Raw genomic sequence first — 22,928 nt, 5'->3', positions numbered from 1 at the left:
AGACATGATATAAAAATGCGTTAGTTAAGAATATCGAAGTCACGCTCAGTGTCGTAGTCTGTTATCGACGACACTGATTAACAATTAATTGCGATTTTAACCGATGTTTGGAAAATAAGCATGTTTTAAATTTTAAAACGTGTTTATGTATCAAAACGTTGTTTTGTACTTTCAGAGATCTTAGGGCCAAAAGCAGAACAAATGTTTATAACCATTGGTTTCTGAACGTAATCGTGGTTCTTAACAAGTGCTGTGGTTTTATTTAAATATGTGTAGTTCGCGAAGATATTGATTTTGAGAATTTCACAAATGTTATTTTATTTCATATTTAAAATAAAATTAGACATGGTCAAATTTTTCGGTGTTAAGTTCATCAATAGAAAAAAAGCACGCTGACGTAAAAATGATGGCCGACTGACAGTTGACGTTCCGTATGCTTTTACCTTGACTAATGATTCAATCGCATTTATATTACTATTGTAATAGCTTTTAGGGTAATACGTAAACATAATAGAACCTATAATCAGCGCATACTTTGCAATACATTTGAACCATGGCTTCTCAGAACGAGGTTTGTACAATAAATACACAATTGATATATAAATTGTATGTATTTTTTTAAATAATTTACAAAGTACAAATCAACACAACGAAATACACTTTATTCTCAAACATGCACATGCAAATTTTCCACGATAAAAACACTTATTGAATATTCAACTTTTACTTGACAAAATATCTTAAATAATAATTATTATGTAAATTTTGTGATGCATACAATATTTGTCAAATATACATATGTATTAATTCAGTCAATTATCCTTGTAATATTTTTCTTATCTTATAACACAAAATTGCTTTTCAAATAATGATAAATTTAAACAAATAAGATACTCTAGTATTTAATTAGAAAAGGAAATACTAAATTAATTAAAAATATTGTGGATTGGCAACAAAAAAGAAATACTATTTATATACTAGTTTAATTGAATAAAATACACAAACAAAATAAATTAGTATCAATAGGCCTATATGTACACTTTTTAATAGTAAATCGATATTTTAAACATCATTATAATCACACAAATGAGATCGAAAAATATGTTTCATATGTTACTTTTTAAATAAATCAATTTTAGCCTTATAATATCACTTACTTTTGAATAATTTTTAGATCCCTGAAAATGCAAGTACACTTAAAGAAAAGGGTAACCAAAGTGTCAAAACTGGCAATTATAAAGAAGCTGCATTACTGTACACGCATGCTATCAAATTAGAGCCAAACAATGAACTACTTTACAGCAATCGTTCATTGGCCTACTTTAAACTGCAATATTATGATCTGGCACTTAAGGATGCTGATGAAGTCATACGCATAAAACCCGAATGGGCAAAAGTATTATATAAAATATATTTCAAATTTGTTCGCATATAAATTTGATACCATTTATTTATAGGGTTATTTTAGAAGAGCCGAAGTCGAATTTGCTAATGGATTATTGGACAGTGCATTAGAATCGTATAAGAAATCTTTGCAATATTTACCAAACGATCCCGGCATCATAGAAGCAATGCTTAAAATTAACAGTGCCCAAAAGAAAAATACAGAATGTTAGTTTTACTACTTTTCGCACAAAATTCATAATAAAAATGTCCTTCAATTTACAGCAAAAGAGAAACTTCCATGGTTGAGTTCTTGCATTGGATTAATATTAGGTATTACGTTAACCATTTTGGATTACACTGTAACCGAACGACCAACATTAACAGTAAATAACATTGATATTTTTCTAATGTAACTAAATCATTAGTAAATTATTTATACTATCTTTTTGTTGCAGAATCCAATTTTGCAAGTAGTTTTTATTTTGGTTATATCTGGAACGTTTTGGTTAGTGGCTCACGTTCTTATTTCACCGTATCCTCATAAAACGTTTGAGGAAGGTAAACGTCTCAATGTATTATGCTTATCCTCGAAATTATGTTAAAATGTAACATTTTAAAGGTTCCGAAAAACAACCTCGTTTTTATCTATTGATTGGATTGGTTCTGGGAGGATCGATTGTCGTAATTGATGCCACTACTTATGAATTATTGGGGCTAAAGGTAAATAAAACTTGTTTGAATTATTAGTGTTTATAATTAATTATTTTTATGTTTTAGAGTTCTTCTAGTCGTACTTTATTTACACTAATATTCGCGGCAGTCGGTTGGGGAATAGGAATTTTTCTGCGAAATAAAAGAAACAGAAATGTGGATGAACCGTTTGAAGAAACAATCCAAGGTTAGATTTGTAATTATACAGGTGGCCAAAATAAACGTTTATTTAAATATCGACGTCTCATTAATTGTTAATAATGATAAAATGTAATGCTTTCATAAAAAAAATCCATCCTGCTATTTTAACATTTAATAGACAGCAAACTTTAGCAGTGACAAACGCCGATAGTTTTTTATAAAATCGCAAAAAAAAGTGTAAAATAAAATTGCTCTAACTCGAAAAGTTATTATTTTTTTTATCTGAAAATGTTGACAATGCAATAGGATTGTCTGAATAGAATACAATTATTTGTAATGCTCAGATTTCATTGGCAAACTTATCAAAATAAACACATAATATTCAAGCTGCCCAACACTTGGGGGGGGAAATTGCCGTCAGTTATTGGTCACAATGAAAGTCATGTGAAACCATTCATTGGAACAAAGGGCTTGAAATTAACTATGTATAATTTTTTTATAAAATTAACGGTTTAATTTTTTTTTATTCTGTATTTATATATTAAAAAATATATCAATTTTATATATTCATTCTTATTCACAAATGGAAAAATTTAATTTGAAGTCCATATATAATAATAAATTTGCATAATAGATCAGTTACAATTTTCGTGTGAATCAATAGTATTCTTTCATGAATACCTTATTTAATCCAAAAAATACATAATAATAAATAAATACTGTGCCTGTGATTTGCCTACAACGCTACCAACTGATCAAAAACTAGGTTTCCCTTATAATTTTTAAATATGTATTTTTATTATCACAGTGATACTATAGTTTATTTAAATTAGTATTAACAATAAAAACATAATAAATTAAAATTAAACAGAAAAGGAATTAAGAGTATTATTTTTTTAGAAAAGTGTATTGTCGATTGTTTTGAACAATTATTTATTGGGTCAAAAATTTTGTTTTATTCTAGTAAGAAATTTTAATCAAATTGATGGTTTTAATAAATGGATAGTAATTATATCAGTCGGTTTTAAAATTAATTAATAACATCCTGTATTGTTTATAGTTTGATCCATTAAGTATTGGCTTTTTTCAGGTTTAACCAAGAAATAATATAATGTATATTTATTATTGAGTCAACTACAATATATGACCAGATTTAATTTTTATAATATATAATAATATAATTAGAATTTGAATAGAATTTAACTAGTGGATTATAATGTAGATAATTTAACAATAACTCTTGGAAGGAATTTGCTTTTTTTGCTATACTCATTATATTAAAAACGTACTATTTCAAATTCCTTTACTAAAAAATTGTCCAAAACTTCAAAAGCTACTGTCTATTCATTATCTTATTAACTACTATTCTTAAAAAAAATTGACAATTTAATTTATTGCCATTGTTTTGTTATAATACATTTTTTTATTAAATAAGTTTTGATCTAAATACTATAGACAATAATTTCTTATTCTTATAAATATTATTACATATATTTAGTTGGTACTTTTATTTGTTGTTATTATTATTTTGTTTTGCCATCATAAGGGTGCGTAAACATACTTACGCTTTCAATAATTCGTATATATGCAATTTTAACTGCAATCCATTTTGGTCACCTGTGTAAAATAAATATCTATATAAATAAAAGTTTTCCTTTACAGAGGAAACGGTGGAAGAAAACCATGTACCAGAAAAACCAAGTAACAAATACACCAAAGCTCAGGCCCGTTACAGATACAAAAAAGGCAAAATGTAAGCTTATTCATATGACACTAACTTTGTTCTTATTGTTTATTTTGATTTCATTTTGCAGGCTTTAAGTCTTCGATAACCAGTTATTTAAAATGTCTACCTCTTATCGACCAGTTTACAAAAATCACTAAGAAGTTGTAACAATATGTTAAGACGTAAGATTTTTAAAATATGAATTTACAACTGTCAGACTGATATTCAACAATATTTAAAAGGATGAAACATATCCTAAGTAAATTAATAATAACATTGCCTTCTACTATTTGTGCAATATATGAATCACTTCATGACTTTATTTATTTTACAAAATGAATAAATATTTATTTAAATTTTATATAATAATATATGTATTAGTTTTAATATAATAATTTAATTACAAACTTCCCTATGTGTTTAATGAATTGGTATGGTAAAGAAAAATTTTACTTGACATGTTTACACTTTTTATTTTCTTCCAAAATGTACATTTACATGCTCTTCCTGAAATATTTACATTAAGAAATATGTATTGCTTCCAATAAAATAAAAAAAAACAACTTTACAGGAACAGCAATAAAATAATTAGAAAAACAGTCATTTATATATATATGTGTATTTATATTGGGTCGCAAATTTTTCTATTTGTTAAAAAAAATATTCTGCTTATTTATGATAAAACTATGGTACACTATAAAGTAGTTCAAATAAAAAAAAGTCAAATGTATTCATAAAAAAGATGAACAAAACACCAATCATTAATCATAGTCATTCTCTTATTACAATAATTTATTTGTAACAATCTTTTTATTGTTAAAGTAAATACCTTTAGAATTATATGCAAAATTCCATATAAAATACAAATGCATGTTGAAAAAATATATGCATATCGCTATTGAAAAAAAAACTGACTGGTCAATAATGACTATGAAAAATATTTTAAAAAAAAATCAGCGACGCTATTATACAAATTTACAAATTATTTTTATGTAAATCTATGTTATGATCGGGTGTGATGGTTTTGTCTATAAAAATAATTATGACGTTTCTACGAAAGATTAATGTGTATGTACAAAATTTTACATGTGCCAAATAAAAAAAATAAACAAAACTAGTATTTTGAATTAGTGAACAAATTAATAATTGCTGTATATTTTCCCTATCATCGACTATTAAATGTATTAACATAGATAACGTAAATAGATCCAATTGATCCAACTTTTTATAATGTTCATATGTCATTTTATAAAATCTCAGATCCATGTTAAAATATTTTATTTCATACAATTTACATTAACAAGATGGTTGAGTTTTAAAATTCAAACATAATACTGATACAAAACGAATTGTTCTACCATGATAATCTCGTTAATATGTCATTTGTCATTTACAATCTACAATAATTGCACTTTTAATAACATCATGAATCTGTATAATTTCAAATAAATGATACACATTGAAGGCTCGGTTATATATTAAAAGTATATTTATTTTAAAAAGTCTGTTAACATAACGAACAAATGTTTTATGAACAGTAACATATCACAATTCATGTACGCGGTTACATGTAAATGACAACTATTATGATTACACTTAATCGTTTTATTTTTATTAAGAAACTCTCAACACAATTTTTTCCATCTCACTGTTTAAAATAAGTCTTTGGTTTTTCGAGAACCAAAACAAGTAACAGATGATGTTTCCGTGTGCCAATGGCAGTTTTTTTAAATATATATGTATATATATATATCTATGTATATACTTGTTAATGATTTAATTTATAAAATATTATGTAGAGGTGCACTTTGGTGTTATAACTATAATTGCTGGTAAAAAATTAATCACTGTCGGATAACGCCTTCTTTCGACGTTTAGCTTGTTTTGGTTTAACAATTTCTTCTTCCTGCAAAAAAATATTGTTTTATGAGAGATGGAAACACCGCCATATTTAATTGACTAAAAATGCTCAAAATATTTAGAAAAAAATCTGCCTAACAAAAATAAAAAACAAAAATGATATGTTAAAAAACGACAACTGTTCAAAAATAACAAATTAATAAATGACGAAAATCACAACTGTTAATGTTTTAAATAAGCAATAACTAAAAATATTATATATTATAAATAAAACATGGGCTGAGCTATGATTGTGTTTTAGTCGTACATAGTTTTCAACCGTATTTTAAATAACTATTTACACATAGTAAGAAAATCAGTTTTAAATGCAAATTAGCATGAAAAGTTTGTATATTTTTATTTTAAAAAAATAATCAGCATTCTCTATTAAATATTGTAAAGTTAAACCTTTCGAGCTAACTTTATAAAAAATATAATTTAATATCAAACATACACCCTAATTACTAGGTAAAGCAAAAAAATATTAATACATAATTTCAAATATCTTATGATGAAAGTATTTAAGCCAACATTAAATTAAAGTATATTTATATAGTCCATTTCAACAGTTAAAGATATTGTAAAGGAAAATCACCAAGTAAAAGTAAAACAGTTACTTCTGAAAATGAGCATACCATTACACTATATCTATGATGTTCTGAAGTACCACAAAGTGCCTTCAAAGTGTGTATCTCAACAGCTGACTTCAAAATTTAAAGAACGACATATTGATGTTATTCAAAGCGATTCAAATGTGCCTGTCAGGCACTTTTGAATCGCTTTAGCGGACTTGAGCCACTCCTATTAGAGGTGATAGGAAAAGTAATGCAAGTCCTTTAAAAAAGGTGCAGCATTTGATACACGAGTGGCTGTGCTTATATATTTATCTATGCAATTTATTAAACGCTATAGAGTCTACGTAGAAAAATGATTTTCCTTTGTATTTCTTTTCGCTTTGTTCATTCGATAAATAACGAAATAAAAAATATTAAGGTTTTCATTACTCGCCCTCGTATTAATAAATATTTATAAAAAATATAATTATTTACTAAAATGCAAAACTATTATTTTATGCTTTACCCAATATATTTATGTAAATTCATGCAGACATATAATACAATCAAATTCAAAACTTCTTACCTCACTGTCGTCATTAGAAGATACGTTAGATTGTTGACCTCTTCTTGTCGGCGGCGGTGCAGCTCCTTTTCTGCCTCGTCTGGAAAGAGGCAATTCCTCCTCTAACGCAAGCGCAAAAAGGGAACTAAACTCTTTCTATAAATTACAAATTCACAAAATAATTATAAACAAATTACTCATAAAACACGTTATTTTCTTTATATGCAAATTAATAATTTCATACTTTAACAGCATCGTTACTATTAGATTGAGCTTGTTGCAGCGCTTTTCTCATCGAGTCTAAATTATAAAACGACATATCGTTTTGACGAAAGCAGCAGACTCTCATCTGTTCCAAATGGCCTAATACCTTTTAAAAAAGTAGAATTATATAAAACATTCATCTTTATCGATTTATAAAGTTCACTTAAAAATTTACCTGATTAGCTGTTGGCTGAGAATGTGGCGGGTTCGAGTGACGGGCGTGGCGTTTCCGCTTGTTCGGGCTCGTTCCCGGATACCGGGTGCTCAATAGAGTGGAAACCAAATCGGCCAGTTTCTCCTCGTAATCTTGACACCAGTACATGAGTGCCGACGTAACAAACGCGTCAGTTTCGCCCACCGCCTCCCGACAAAATAGTTGGCGCACCACTTCTGCCGTCGGTCTTTCTTGCTTCAGCATCAACAGAATAGACGTGAGCGCCTCGGCGTGACTGCTGAACTCCAACTTTGGCAAGATCGGCATGACGTCGTCTATCGATATGTTATGAGCGGTCAACAGTTGCCAAAGACAATACTGCTCGAAAGTCTCCCACAACAGACTAGCAGTCAAAACTGCGACTATGTCTTCTTGTTTGAACATGAGCAAGTTGCCTTGCAAAGTCTGACATATTAAGTCTTGGAGTTGACCGGCGTCGATCGCCGATACTATAACGTGTAAAATTTGAATATGATTTTGGGTCACCTCTTTGAACTCTCTGAATATATCAGGAATAAGCCACAATAACATGTTAGTGTCGCTCTCTTGACACATTCTCAAATCGTTCGCCAAGGAGGCTTCTAATTTCACGTCAATGAATTGACAATAATCTCTGTAAAGATCGTTTCTGAACGGAACATTTTTCTTTTTCTCGGGATCGGAAATTTTATCCATTTCGGATACGTACACAAATTTCAAATAAAATAATAAGTAAAAACCGATGCTTTGGAATGAATTTTGTATGTGAATCTCTTTCAATAATTCTAGTACAAATTTCTTTTTGGCTTCGTCTTCTCTGCTTCCGCTTATGATGAAAGAAAACAACGGAAGAAGCGGTGAGGGTGGAGCCTTTGCCAACGTGGGAATGTCGGGATGCGGCGGTAACGGCGTAGAAGGCAATTCTAATAACAAACCCGTCATCCATTCGGCGAGAGACGACAGCCCATCCGAAGTCAGATTCGCAGAACTGGCTACACCCACTAACCCTTTGATAGCTTTGTCTTGTTCTTCTCGCGATATCCCTTCGATTTGGATTTTGTCTATCGCATATTTAACTTCGTTCGGCAATCCGGCGATTAGTTCGTCTTCGCCCTTTTTTTCCTTTTTACGAACTTTCGACAACGGCAGATCGTCATCGTCGGTATCTTCCTCCGTGTGAATAACCAACGGTGGTTCTTCTTCCTCGTCTGAAAACGCAGGGTCGTCCGGAGCACTCGGTCCGATCATATCGTCCAATCGAGTCGAACCGGCCGCATCGTTGTTGACGCAAAACTCTTTGAACGTTTCGCGCACGGTCGTCCTTAGTTCTCTATCTAATTTCGGAGAGTCAAACAGCGGATATAAACTCGGTAACACTCTTTTTTCCGTAATTTGTCTGAGGGAATTGAAAATTCCCGATCTAACTTTTTCTGTCAATTGAGGATAAAAATTAGGTATAATTCTGCAGAGGAAGTCTAACAACGTCGCAGTTACTGCGGGATGAGACCGCATGGAATGATGCATGACAAGTATCGCCGGTTCGATATTCATTATGTTATCTTTATCAGGTTCGTAAAAAAGCCAATCGTAAAACAATGCTAATTTAGCGTTGGACGCGGCCACGGCTGAAGTACAGGTTGTGAGAAGCCATCCGATTACTGCCCAACGAGGTATGATATCCGAGCATAATAATTCGTTCGTGGGGTGGATGACGCCCACAATAAATCTAATCATATCACTTCTTAAAGTTTGCGACTCTGGCGTAGCCAAATACTGTCTTTGAAACCATTCTTGATATCTCTTATGATTACCAAAACGCACCGATGCAGTTAAAAATACTAATTTTCTCTCCATATCGGGAGTCAATCTAGACTGCAAGAATCTTCTAGAAGTTCTCGTTTGCAACAGCTGTAACACGTTATTGAACGTGGGACAGAGAGTCTTAGGATTATGCAAGATATCCTGCCACAACGAATTGAATTCTGGGATTCGAGCCACGTTTTGCAGCAATCGTACGAGGTCTCTACCTAAAGTCAACACGTCTGAAAATCTCTCCCTTATTAATAATATTACAAAATTTACTTCCTTTTGTCTCAGAGCATGTAGAGCCGGTATATTATGGTCTTCTATCAGACGCAAGTAAGTATACACTATTGAACATATTAATACGGGAAATTTGTACAACCACACTTTGTTTTCTATGTAAATGTCTAACAGGGACTCGATCAGATTTATATTTTTGGGCGTAATATCGCCACCTGACGCGTAACGCATCAAGTTCCAACAAATGTTGTCTATGTTGTTGACGGCGTTGCGTATCATCTCCCGCACGAGCCATAATAATTGACTCCTAGCCGTATCGTTGAAACGCAAATATCTCTCGAGAACTAGCGTCGAGAGATGAACCAAGACGGATGACAATCCATCTCTCGAAATTAGCGTTAAGTCCCTATAATATTTAGCGGCATTCTGGGGTTCCGTGAGAATGCCGAGCAACAATCCCATCGACACGTCTTCATGGTTCTTCTCTTTGCACACTGCATTGTTTAATGCGTCATGAGCCTCCTTTTCTCCGAGGCCGGTGACGATCCCCTGAAGATAGCTGAAGGCTCGTTCATATCTCTAGAAAAATTAAAGCAAACACAAAAGTTAACAGTGCGACATATATTTAAATACATTCACAATTAACACATGTTAATATAATTAATGCACTATCGTCGACTCATAGGAGTGACAGAGTATCACTATCAATAGAAATATTATGTTGATGCGAAAATAGTTACCGTTTTAAACAAAAAAAATTAAGAGACTAATAAAAATGAACATCTTATCATCCTACTAATTAATTTATTAAAACTTATCAAGCCTTGATTTGACTTCTTCCACTAAAATATTATTTTTACCCCTAATGTAATTTTGCTGGTATCCGAGTGAGGCGAAAAACACTAGGCGTCAAATCAAGAAAAATATAGTAAAATTTAAGATTTTATGTCAAGCATTTTTTGTGTGATCAGTGCCACATGTGGTCTGACATAATCGCAGTGATGTAAAATGCACTAAATGCCTTATTCAAACAGTCACAGTACTGAACAGCATTTATTGTATCGTTTGATTTTAATACACTGCATATTCAATAACCTGGCAAAAACTCATAATAACCTTTTTCTGGTGCAATTCTCCTCAATCACTTTTATGCCTGAAATATTTTTTAAAAGTTGTTCAAAAAAAACTGATATTATTTTCTTCTCTTTTTTATGCAAATAATAAATATACAACAGAAAAATAACAATTTTCGAACATTTACTCGAACAATCATGTTTTTTTTTGGAGGACAATTTAAATGAGCAATATATAAAATAATTGTTTCATAAAAAGGAATTGTTTGTAAAAATTAGGTGTAAGCGAGTGAGCATTGGTGAGAATGTAACACCCCAAGAATAACTCTGCAACAAATCCATTTCCGAAGATTTACTTTACACAAATAATTTGTATTATGGAACAAAGTAATTATTTAAATGCACATATCTTTTAAATTAATTCTCTATTAAATCGCACCCGTGTTTTTATATGTTTTAAATTCTGAGAAATAAAACAAAATAGGCATTAGAAAAATAATAAAATATTACTTATATAAATTACTAAATGCAAAGGTAAAGAAAAAAACACCTAATGAGTCATAGGAAAATATGCACATATGCGACCCACCGGTATAACACTAAGCGAAATCCTGCACACCTGGGACCTGTCCTTAAGCGGTTAAAGGGTACGAAAGAATGTATCAGTATATGTTCATGCAACATTTATTATACATGACTCATCTGTGACAAGTCAAAAATCAAAAAATGGGTGCCGATTCTGTCTGTAATTAACGATCTTGTGACAATTCATATGCCATACATGGGCTGAACTTGGAAGTGTTAAATAACATTAAGCTGTCAATCAAGCAGTAACAAGTTTTTGCTTCTACCACACAATGGTGTGGTAGATACACTTCAGATATTGTTGTATCGATGAAGAGAAACTGAAGAAAATGAAATATTGTTCCAATTATGCTGATAATCCAAAATATGCTGAATTCATTTATATCACTAATAAAGACATAAAAACGATAATAAATTTCATATCAACCTAATATAATAGTAAATATAAACAGCAACACGAAATGGTATAAGACAAGAGAAGTTTTTCTATATTCGTCACTGAAAAGATGACATCATTCATAACATGGCATTTAAAATAAACTATTCCATTCATGTGGCATATATTATATTATTTGAACACACACATATATGTATTTATATATTTGTGTTGTTATAAGTGAAGCCAACATTACAATAGATTAGGTAAACCGAAAAGAAATGCCTTTTTTTAAATGAAGCAATGTTTTAATAAAAAAATGTAATAATGGAAATAAATAAATTATTGGGCAATTTATTTATTTCCATTGTTGTCTATAACCTTTTTATACAGATTATGTTCTAATGATATTAGTAGGTGCAATATCAGATAGTTATAGCAGATGTTGTAAAGCTTGTAATAGTATTGTTTTGTTTTACAAGACCCACTATTTGTCATCTTAGTAACGATCCTTGTTAAAAACAGATTGGTTTCCACTTTTGAATTTTTTGAAATAAAAAGCATAAAATATCGCAAATGTGAAAAATATGTTTGGGGCTTTAAAATAATAATTGACTGCAAACATACTGATATACTATACTATCTTTAATACGATACATTTCTTTATAATTTACCAATATATTGAGACCATCGATTGAGGTCACAATGAACGATTCGAATGAAACTTGAAAGATTTAAAAATTGGATTTTTCTATACACATATCATACTAATTCGTATTATTTTATTCGTTTTAAAGAAAATCAGATAAAGTATAATTATTATACGTCAAATATGACGACATCGTTCGACTTTCAAATAATTACCGATTTATTAATTCGAATCGAATAAAAATAAATTATTGTTTTGAATTGGAAATATTGTAAATTTTAAAAATAAACACGGCACCAGCGAACGCTCAATATTTGAACAGCGAATATAAACGGTTGACGAAAGTGCAGTAACTGACATTTGTATTTCTAAAAATAAAAAATAAAAAAAACCGCCGACGCCGAGTGGAGCTTTTCCGTGTACAAAAGGCGTAGTCGCAGAATCAGGAGTCAAAAACGACGACGACAGCGAAGAAGAAAAAACGCGAGTCGAGCGGAGCGGGGAGGGGAGGGGAGAGAGGAGGGATCGAGTGCAGTTTTGGCAGTGGCGCGTGCGGCTCGCGACGCACAATCGCTGGCCAAAACAAAGGGGCTACGTAGTCAGGTTTAGACTGGTATCGCACTAACCTCCTCTAGCTCGTCTTTGTTCTCGACGACGCTGGTCGTGAGCAGCCTGCGCGGCTCCATGCTGCGCGCCCCAAACGCCCACCATGCCAGGCGACCGACACACGAACGCCTCACTCGCCACTCTGAAAAGACCTCCCCACCACTCCCGACACTTTCGACGGCCCCCACCACCGACCGCAATACCCGACAGATAACACAATGCCCAAGCGCGCGCAATGCCGACCATCTACCGCGCTCATTTCAATTCACGTTTTTATAAAATAGTACAAATTTCCTCCGACTACGTTTGCGTGACATTTTATTTTTCATTTTTATTGCCAAATCGGATTCAAACGATTCAATTTTTGCCCTCCTATTGACCATATTAATTTTATTGCTTTCGACATGGATTCTAAACAGCGACGTCATTGAGAGGGGAAGGGGTGGTAAGAAAAATTTGTCCTTTCTTGAATTGGGCCAGAAAAATACATGTCATTTGAAAAAAATACTATGAATCTTAATAAAATCGAAATATTGAAAAAACGACCACTTACTTGCCAATTTTTTACCCCCACCCCTCCTCCGTAGAAAAAGTTGAAATGACGTCCCCGATCAGGGCCGGCCCGAAGAACGGTCGCCTGGGACCTTATTCACTTCGAATGATAGCGCCATTTGATTATTCTTAATTCGGTATCAAAAATAAAGACAGGAACTTCTAGCTCCGACATCGCTCTCGAGAAAAACCTAGCCGACTAAAACATCACAGTTCTTTCAAGCTCTTTTACTCTCAGGCATTTGTCATTCTCGTTAAAAAAATCCGAGATAAATTCTAACTCGCTCAGAAAAAAATCCCAATTGACTTTTGTTTTTTTTATAGCGGTGAAAATTCTGAACAGGACGCGGAATATTCACGGGCTGGCCCTGTTTCTCATACTACTGCAGCGGTTCATTCTGTGTGTAATTGCTATCTGTTGCTATTCACCCACCAAAACATCGAACGAATCTTGCTATCTCAACCCATAAAACAACAATAATTGTATAAATAATAATTAAAAGCCTAATTGGAAATTTATAAGAAACTTTACCGTTGTAAAATACGAAATAAGTCTCAAAGTTAAATGAAAGGAAGTATACAAGAATTTATTTATAAAAAATATTTGTTATAAGTCATAGTAAAAAATATTAATTTATTTTTATTTGTTTAAGTTAAAACCATTGTAACCAATAAAATATTAGTTAGAGCTTTAACAAGTATATCAGATGGCTCCTGCGAGTCCTCTCCGCATCCTTCTTTGTTGCATGATGCGTTTGAAACTGACGACGACGAATATTCTTCTTTCGTGACGTTTGAAAACGCTACTGATGAAGTTGCATGACACTGAGATTGTGTCGACAAGAGTTCCAATCACCTTTGTTATAGTTTGAATTTGTTTCTGGCAGATTACATCGTAAAGAGGCATATGTTTTGGCTGGATAGCGACATGTTTAGTATATATGTATGTTGAATTCATCATCAGTCTCATTTTTATTACTTTGCACTACTCTAACAAGTTTGTCAATTGCCGCGCTTATAGTTGAAATATTGTCATTTACCATTTCCATGAATTTGGTTAGTTTGTCTAGATTAGGTTTTGGTTTGAACAGCAAATAAACGTCGCTTATTACTAACTTATTTACTGAATACCATTATTGGGTGTGGTATAAAAAATATTTTGAAACATATTGATTAAATATATATTTAAATATGTTATTTATAAGTAGTTTTAATTATTAATAATAACATAAATTAAAATTCATAAATACGAGGCCGATATATGTTGGGCTACGACCAATTTAAAAAGGGTCGACGCGGTCGTGAAAACATCGCTTCGTTGTGCCGCCAAACCTTAGAAAGCCGCCAGCGTTCGCAGTGTTTGAGTGCATCTCGTACGGAAGTGGATTCATTTCGATCGGTATGTTTTCGTTAGGCCCTTGGCTATGTTCTGTCAGAGGAAGCGACGCCATTTATTTGTGCCCGGACGATAGGGACACCTCTAACCTGTAAACTCTGATGTCAATCCTAACGTAGTATTCGGGCGATATATGTCTAATTTTACGTATCTACTGGAGTGTTTGAAAGCCTTTGCGCACGTTATCTGTAAAAGTTAACGTTAAACAATACGAATCGCGGTAATGCGATATTGCAAATTCGAAGACGCTCTAATTGCGTTTTTAAGGTTATGTCGTATACTGATCTCCAATGTTCACCTGGAATTGTGTTAAACTAGCATTTTATGCAATACATTTGTATTTTTCCAGATTAAGATGAGTTCCGTAGAGCAGAACGATCGCGATATGGCAATGCGAGGCAACAGGATGAGGAGCACTCCTAAAAGCAAAAAGAATCGCGTTTACGTCGCTAACATTCCATATCTATATAAGTGGACGGACATGAAAGATTTGTTCAGAGATCTGGTGAGATTATATACATTTTTAAAAGCATTATCGTTACAAATATGGATATCGTACGAACCAGAGAAATTTAACAGCTTTAATTCTCTAAACGTACAATATGCTCGCGGACTACTGGCTAAAAACCAACAACCGCTTATTATAAACAACACTACAAAAAACGCCTATTTCTTAAGCTATGAACTTTTCTGTTGCGTAATATCCATAACTCGTAAAAGTGTAATAAAAGTTCTCGGAATAATGAATAGCATTGTAAAAAATCTTTGACAAACACCTATAGAAAAATAACAATTTGTTTTGAGACTGTTGTGCCTGGGCGTTTCGTTTGAAATTTCGTCGTCTTTGTGTTTAAAACTTTTTTTTTTAAGATTTACCACAACAATTTTTTTAATAATATTTTTTTGATCAAATTTTATTACATCTGAACATTGTAAATAATATAATATAAAACGATTAAAAATATTATAAAAAAACATATTAAATATTAATACGTTTTTGGCGACAGGAGGTGACAGATGGCAATTATACACATATTGAGCTGCTGCAGTAGTATTTTATAGAATATTTATAATAGTTACATGCTTGATATTATAATGAGTGGTCAGTGCACGAGGCCGTGCTGGCCGTACGAGCCAGCCAAAGTCGCCAAGTCGTTACTGGAGTGCCGCCATAATAAAATCTAAATATATTTATATAAATGGGCGTCTAATAGTATTTCTTTAGACAAGATAGAAAAATAATGGTTAGGGTAGTAGTTTTTTATTCATGTACACAATCTCCCTCAAGTTTTTTTTTCACAATCTCCGTCAACATTTCATCTGGTGTTAAAATGCTGACTATATGAAGTCTACTTGAACTATTAACTCTTTATATGTCTTAAGTCTCCTCACAGCAAGGAATATTTTGCCAGGTCTGATGAATATGGAGTATGGGAAACACTGGAAGCTAGTTGTTTATATTTATGAATTCATGATGGGACAAATTTTTGCATTGTTTTTATCAATGAAAACGAGTAATTTTTATTAAAAAATTAAAATCTTATTTATTTAGATTAAATTAAGACCATCGTGACTAAACAGGTTACCCCATTTCATCACGATTGTTGAAACCAATAATTGTATTATCTAATACACAAAAAAAATCATTAGATAATACTATAAGGCGAGTCGGTAAGTGCGGACGTCTTAGCCCCATTGGCCATCAAAAGAGGACGTGATCGTGATTCTGGAAGATGTTCCGGAACCCAAAACTGGAATTCCTCAAGAATAGCTGTATCGTTGACAGCACCTTTCAGTAATTTGAAGAAATGCTTAGTGACATACAACTTTCTGCGAGAACTCAGCGAATCGTATCCTAACTCTCCCAAAAGAAAGGCGCTGCGATATAAGAACGGATAATAACCAAATGTCCTTTTGTAAAGGTATCTTAAAAACCTTTTTTGAATTTTTTCCGCTATAAGGGAATATTTGGCTATAGAGGGATTCCAAATTATAGATCCCTATTCAAGAATGCTACGAACTAAGGTGTCATAGATGATGCGAATAACTGACGGACCGACAAAGTGAAAGGCGTTCCTCATAACAAAGCCGAGTATCTTGGAAGATTTATCACAGACGTCGTGTGTGTGTAGAGAGAACCTCCACTTGCTCTCAAAGTGATTCCGAGATCTTTAGTGGAAGTTTCTCTAGTCAAAATGTTACCACTGAGATGGTAGAAATAAGCTGATGGCGAACGGGATCGAGAAAATGACACAGTATGGCACTTTCCAACACTAAAGAACAGACGGTTAACGGAAGCCCATCTCCATAGAGTCTAAATCACTCTGTAGATAGGAGTCTGAAACAGATCGAATGCATTTATATAGTTTTAAATCATCTGCGTACAGAAGAAAAGTTGGATTTGTAAATGCCGTATTTATGTCATTAATAAATAACACAAAGAGCAGAGGGCCCAGGTTGGATCCTTGAGGAACCCTTGATGGGGTAATGTGTTTTGAATAAAGTTATTAATAAATATAGCTAAAAAACGAAAAATTAATGATATTAGATTTTTTTGTTAATTAAAATTCAATTTTTTTAGCTTTTTTTTTTAGTAGTACACTAATATATATGGTGAACATTTCTTAGAAATATTTATGGACTCGGAATTTCCCATATGCATCAAATTTAAATATTTGTGATTAAGTTATTTACCAGGCAGTACTAAATTATCAATTTCACTTATCTTGTATTATTTGAGACAATATATGGAATTTATTGTTCGATAAAATGCGTTTTATCAAGTTATTTATGCTAACCCTATTACATGTCCCGCTGTTTAGGTACAAGCCTGTAAAACTATTGTTTGTTTGCTTGGAGTACCTACCCTCGTTCAGCGTTTATTGGCTACAAATCTTTGTTTGATAGTATCATTTTTTTCTATTCGTTAATTATGGGAAGGCGTCATCAAAAACAAAAATTGCATCTTAGAAGGCGGGCATAAATGAGAATGTTGGTTTTCACAGATACGAGGTGTTTATTAATAAATATTTACACATTTTATGATTGTTTACATTTTTTTAATTAATTGTTTAGCATTATGTTTTTTTATATAAAATATATGCGTTGACCACACTTTCTTATTATCCCAAAAAAATAGTTTACGTCACCACTTCAATGTTTTTCCGCGAAAACAAGAAAAAGCATACTTGTCTGTAATACTTACCCTTCGCTTGTGTTTTGTGTAACTAGGTATTTTTTTAAAGTCCCTTTTAGCTATTTGTATAAAGTTAATTTCTTTTCGTTGCTTTCAGGTCGGCGATGTTGCATATGTTGAATTGTTCAACGACATCAACGATAAACCGCGTGGGTGTGGTATCGTCGAATTCACTAAGCCCGAGTTTGTGAAGAAAGCTTTAGAAGCAGCAAACGGTTACGAAATTGACGGTAGAAAGATCATTGTGAAAGAAGATGCAGGTATGTATTTTTTTTGTTATCTACTGTAGATCCGCTTCTGACTGAAATTATAGCCTTTAAAATACTTCTACCAATTTCCATTTTTAAACACGTTTCTTGCCTGTATACAAACTGATGTAATAGTTCTTTGAATACAGGATAGATTTTACACTTATTAGTTTATTTTACACTTAATGTTTATTGATTTTCGCATTGAATTGTAAAACTCAGGGCTGTGAAGTCGTTTAAAATTTTACCTACTTTTTATTCTAACTTTATCTTATGGTCTGACTCTGATTTTAACAATTTTAATAAAATTATTCTTTGCCAACATGTAATTAATAGCAATAAAAATATAATGTCAACGATTTTCAAATTATAAAAAAATAAAAGGATTTTTAAAAATCATTAAGTAAAAAATTGATTTATTTTAATGATATATGTATAAAAAAGTAAATACAAAAAATAAATTTATGAAATAATTATATAATATATGTTAAAAGTAAAATAAAATATTTATATTAAATATAACGATAAATTTAATAATTATAGTCAAAAGGGATAAAGCTTATTGGTTTTATTTCACCAGGTTGACCAAGTTAAATTAAATCTCAAATTAATCTTTTTCATTTAAACAATTTAAGAAACAATAGAAGAAGCTCTTAAATTAGATTTGATAATTTAAGAGCTTCAGCAATTTTATGCTTGTATAAAAATTCCTACTAAGTGATAGATATACTTAAAAGTTAGTAACTGCAAATTATATTAAAAATTTCATAATAATAATTTTTTTATAAGGAAAAAAGCTTCGATGTTGACAATTTAGATAAAATTGAAGATCATAATAAACCCTAGATCTGTAAAATACTTTACACCTCAAATATATATAGAATAGAATATTTTTGTTTTAAATAAATAATAAATACATAATCCGTATTAGTTAATTCAAAACAAATTGATTGCAAAAAGAATGGTTGTGTTTGTCAATATAAACATACACCAACTGGTTATTTAGGTAAAAGACTTGGAATTGTGAAAATTATTAGATACTGTAATAATTTGTGTTTACACTTTTACTTATTACGTTTGTCTTTTATAAGGCCAAGAGAGGGATAAACAAGGCTACGTGATTAAGGGCAACATGAAGGAAGATAAGCAGTTTGATATGAGGTGATTTAAATTTTTTTCTTTTATCACTTTTCAATGTGTCAAACCTTGTAGCTTTATATCTAAAAAAATGTTTAGAGTACCTTTCTAATAGTTGATACAATTTTTTAGAGGAATGAATTTCGGAAACATGCCAAGTATGTCCAACAATATGATGCTTTTGGATATGGAAAGTAGTCAGATGGAACCGATGAAAACCTACGGGTTGAGTATGCAATTTTTAGGTAATATCGGAATCGATGGTCCGCTTTTAAATCGTGTATTTGTCGGAAATGTAAGTATACATTGATGCATATTGATTTTTAACCATAATATTCAAATTAAAATTCTTTTTTATAGTTGGATTACAAAGTAGATAAGAAGAAGTTGAAAGAAGTATTTAAAATGGCCGGCAACATTTACGACATTGATTTGTCTGTGGATAAAGATGGTAATAGCAAAGGCTTTGCACTTATTGAATACGGACATCCAGTGGAGGCTGTTCAGGTATGTTTTCTATATTTATTTACCATCTAATTATTTGTTTATTTTTACAAAACTCAATTTAAGACTTGTCGATTCCACTGTCTATTTGTTTTTTGCTATTATGATGGGATAAATAAATTCCATAAGATTATCTAAGAAATGTATTTTTTTGGTTATTATAAAATAAAATAATCTTAAATAAATTAGTATTATGAACTTGTGCTCGAGCCTGGGTGGCGATACTTCAATGAATTTAAACTTTATATGCTTATATTTGTTGAATTTTATCTTTTAGGCGTGGGTGATACTTGGTTGAATGTTATCTTTATTATTATCTGAAATAGAATTTAATTCGGGACATTCTGTAAATCCTCATAAACTCACTTTTCATTGCCATTGTCATATTTGTAACTTAAAGGCGTTGATTAAAATATAATCTAGTGTATATTAAAATAATGTTGATATAGTTTATATTATAATTTTGTGCAATTTTAGGCCATATCGTTGTTTGATAAACAATATTTGTATGAGAGAAGAATTTCTGTGAGAATGGATAGGGTGAATCACGATAAGCGTGACATTCGTCTACCCGAGGGATTGAGAGGAATTGGACCTGGATTGGGAGCTAACGGGGCACCCCTCAGAACTGTGGCCAACACGATAATCCAGAATATGGCAACACCCCCACAACCACCGGTTAACATGCCAAACATTGACATGATGAATAATTCTAACTTTTCGAACATGTCCAGCTCCAACGCGAACAATTCAAATTTTCCATCGTCCAACTTTGGATCCAACATTGGTTCGAATCAAAATCAAATGCTGCCGGTGAGACATTATATCAATGTTTGGTGTTAAAACTTATTTACTTATTAAAAAATATATTTTTTAGGGCTTGATGTCAGGCAATTTTAACTCAAACAATGCTGGAACTTTGTTCTCCGGTTCCACTTCTATGGACTTGGGCAGGATGAATATGTCGCAGATGCGCAACGGTAAAAGTAAGAAAGTAAATATTTTTAGTAATGTATCATTAATTTTTATTATTTATTTAGGCGGTAACAGCAACCAGTCGAACAATATTATGACATCTCCGCTGCCCCGCGATATGTTCGCTAATTACAGAAAAAACAGTAGCAGTATGATGGATCGCCAGAAATCATCGTCCAAACCGTTGAATTACTCTTCCCGTGACTATAAGAGAAATTAAAGTTGTAAAGCGGATTTTATTTGTGAATCAGACAATTTTAATAACAATACTTCTGTTCTATATAAAATATTGACACTGTTTTAAAAGCTCTGATAAAGAATTGTTATTGACATGTCTATAATTAGATGAAATATTACATATTTGGACGATCGTTGCTATAGCAATGTAAGTTCAATACGTGGATTAATATTTTCAACATTTTTTACTATAAAATTAATCTAAATCATATTGAATTTTATTAAAATGTCAATTATGATTCTTTATAATACAGAAAGAGTTTTTTCGTTCACTAAAATTATCAAATACATATGAATTTTCCTCGCTATATTTGTTAGTCACAAATTTATATACATTTCTAATAAAATCAATCGATATGTTTTTTAACCAATCCCATAATATAAATTAAAGTAAGCTATAATCTAAAAAGAGGTATTAAAATTCTTTCTTATTTTCGTCGTTAATGTTATCATTTATGTTTAAGAACATGCATTGTATAAAAAGTACATAATGTTATTGTGTACTCATTTTTCAAAATACCATTAAGTTAAGAAATGTTCAGAGCTTTTAATTTTCATGATTCTACGCATGTTACATAGTTAAATGTATTGTGCTTATTATGATGACATGTGTAATTAAACATGAAAGTATCAAAATTACTCTAAATATTTGTTTGTCCATTATTGTTTTAAAGTAAGTTAGTAAATAGGTATTATTCTATTGATAAAAAAATCTTTCAGAGTTTATGTCCTTCACACTGGTAGTAATTTGGTTAATAAAAATACCGTTACAATGATCCTTGCTCTTCAAATACAATAAGTATCATTATTAAACAGCATAATGTTAATTTGTAGCATAATTTTCTCTATTGGATGTTAAATCCATTAATTATAATTAGCTGTATAGTTATAACTTGAATTCAATATATTTTTGAAATATAAAAAAAGGTATATTCAGTTAATAATGTAGTTCTTATTAGATATTCACATATTAGTGTTGTACATACACAGTGTGAAATTTAAATTGGTGATTTGTTTTTCTTTACTTAGTCAACATTAGTGAAAGTTGAATGGAGATCTGCAATTAAAGGACTTGCAATAATTGTTAAAGAATTTTTAGTAAAACAGTAATTTACGTTTCATTTAAAATAAATAGCATTTATATTATATGTATCTAGTAAATTAGACTAATTAACTTGTGTAAGATAAATAAATCTATTTTCTACGTGGCATTTGGGTTTTATTTGACTTATACCTGCATTATAAAAAAACGTTCATGTGCTTTATAAACTATTGTAAATACTCAAAAATGTATGTTATCAGTAAAAATGCTAATTTTAAAAAAAATTATATGAAATATTTCCTGATCCTTTATTAAGAACATATAGTAACTTCAAGCAGATTTATTGATAAATATATGTTAAAGTGAATGTATTAATAGTATTATATTTTCACTGACGTTTTAGTGAAATCATATCTGAATACTTTTTACAGGATAAGGATATATATATATTTCTACTAGTGAAAATATAATTTGACTGAGTGCTACACTCTATTTTCGTTAACAGTCAGTTCGAGAGCTATCTGTTTCTTAATTATTCATAATTGAGAAAGATGGCAAGTTTGGGTTTACTACTATTAGCTCTAAAGCACAAGATACAGATATATGTTCGATATACTTATCATTACTCCTGTTTATATTTTGAAGAAATTAAAATTATTACTATAATTTTTATATTTATTAATCGTTACCGTTTATGTATTTAAAAGCTTTCGAGTTTCGCAATGCACTCGCTTGCTTTTACATTTTAGCACATATATTTTTTATAAATAAATTTAGACAAGATTAAAACCATTAATATAGGTAATATTTATTACTTGGTTAGTGACTAGTTTTATAAATTACACGCCAATATAGGTTTTCTTATATTAA

At 31.1% G+C, this 22,928-nt stretch overlaps 3 protein-coding genes across 6 annotated transcripts; 2 read left to right on the top strand and 1 right to left on the bottom strand.

Annotated features, from left to right (window-relative positions):
* Positions 1-366: 366 nt before the first annotated feature.
* Positions 367-4,214, top strand: LOC148236046 (protein STIP1 homolog). Of its 3 annotated transcripts, none has more exons than XM_088184140.1 (10): positions 367-431; positions 487-571; positions 1,175-1,396; positions 1,458-1,611; positions 1,669-1,769; positions 1,842-1,944; positions 2,006-2,106; positions 2,164-2,284; positions 3,901-3,991; positions 4,053-4,214. In XM_088184140.1, exons 2-10 carry the CDS (start codon positions 554-556, stop codon positions 4,057-4,059), a joined length of 918 nt encoding a protein of 305 aa, XP_088040266.1. In that variant the 5' UTR covers positions 367-431; positions 487-553; the 3' UTR covers positions 4,060-4,214. The 3 variants fall into 3 exon arrangements, with proteins under 3 accessions (XP_088040266.1, XP_088040267.1, XP_088040268.1); XM_088184141.1 differs by having other exon boundaries at positions 381-431; positions 494-571; XM_088184142.1 differs by having other exon boundaries at positions 392-571; positions 3,901-4,214.
* IntS3 (integrator complex subunit 3) lies at positions 3,411-12,915 on the bottom strand. Of its 2 annotated transcripts, none has more exons than XM_088184138.1 (5): positions 12,792-12,915; positions 7,422-10,061; positions 7,227-7,352; positions 7,004-7,138; positions 3,411-3,855 (listed from the first exon to the last, which is right to left on the bottom strand). In XM_088184138.1, the coding sequence occupies exons 1-5, from the start codon at positions 12,849-12,851 to the stop codon at positions 3,832-3,834; spliced, it is 2,985 nt and encodes a 994-aa protein (XP_088040264.1). In that variant the 5' UTR covers positions 12,852-12,915; the 3' UTR covers positions 3,411-3,831. The 2 variants fall into 2 exon arrangements, with proteins under 2 accessions (XP_088040264.1, XP_088040263.1); XM_088184137.1 differs by lacking the exon at positions 3,411-3,855 and adding an exon at positions 4,418-5,870.
* Positions 12,916-14,600: 1,685 nt separating this feature from the next.
* rump (heterogeneous nuclear ribonucleoprotein rumpelstiltskin) lies at positions 14,601-22,227 on the top strand. Its single transcript, XM_088184078.1, has 9 exons — positions 14,601-14,722; positions 15,069-15,224; positions 18,013-18,175; positions 19,255-19,324; positions 19,433-19,595; positions 19,661-19,807; positions 20,282-20,617; positions 20,682-20,784; positions 20,845-22,227. Exons 2-9 carry the CDS (start codon positions 15,075-15,077, stop codon positions 20,997-20,999), a joined length of 1,287 nt encoding a protein of 428 aa, XP_088040204.1. The 5' UTR covers positions 14,601-14,722; positions 15,069-15,074; the 3' UTR covers positions 21,000-22,227.
* Positions 22,228-22,928: the final 701 nt, after the last annotated feature.

This window comes from Plectrocnemia conspersa, unplaced genomic scaffold (assembly GCF_051122295.1).
Source record: "Plectrocnemia conspersa isolate PC_06_02 unplaced genomic scaffold, ASM5112229v1 ptg000004l, whole genome shotgun sequence".
NCBI lineage: Eukaryota > Metazoa > Arthropoda > Insecta > Trichoptera > Polycentropodidae > Plectrocnemia > Plectrocnemia conspersa.
Note: the sequence above shows the minus strand (reverse complement) of the source record. Positions and strands in the feature narration are given on the sequence as shown.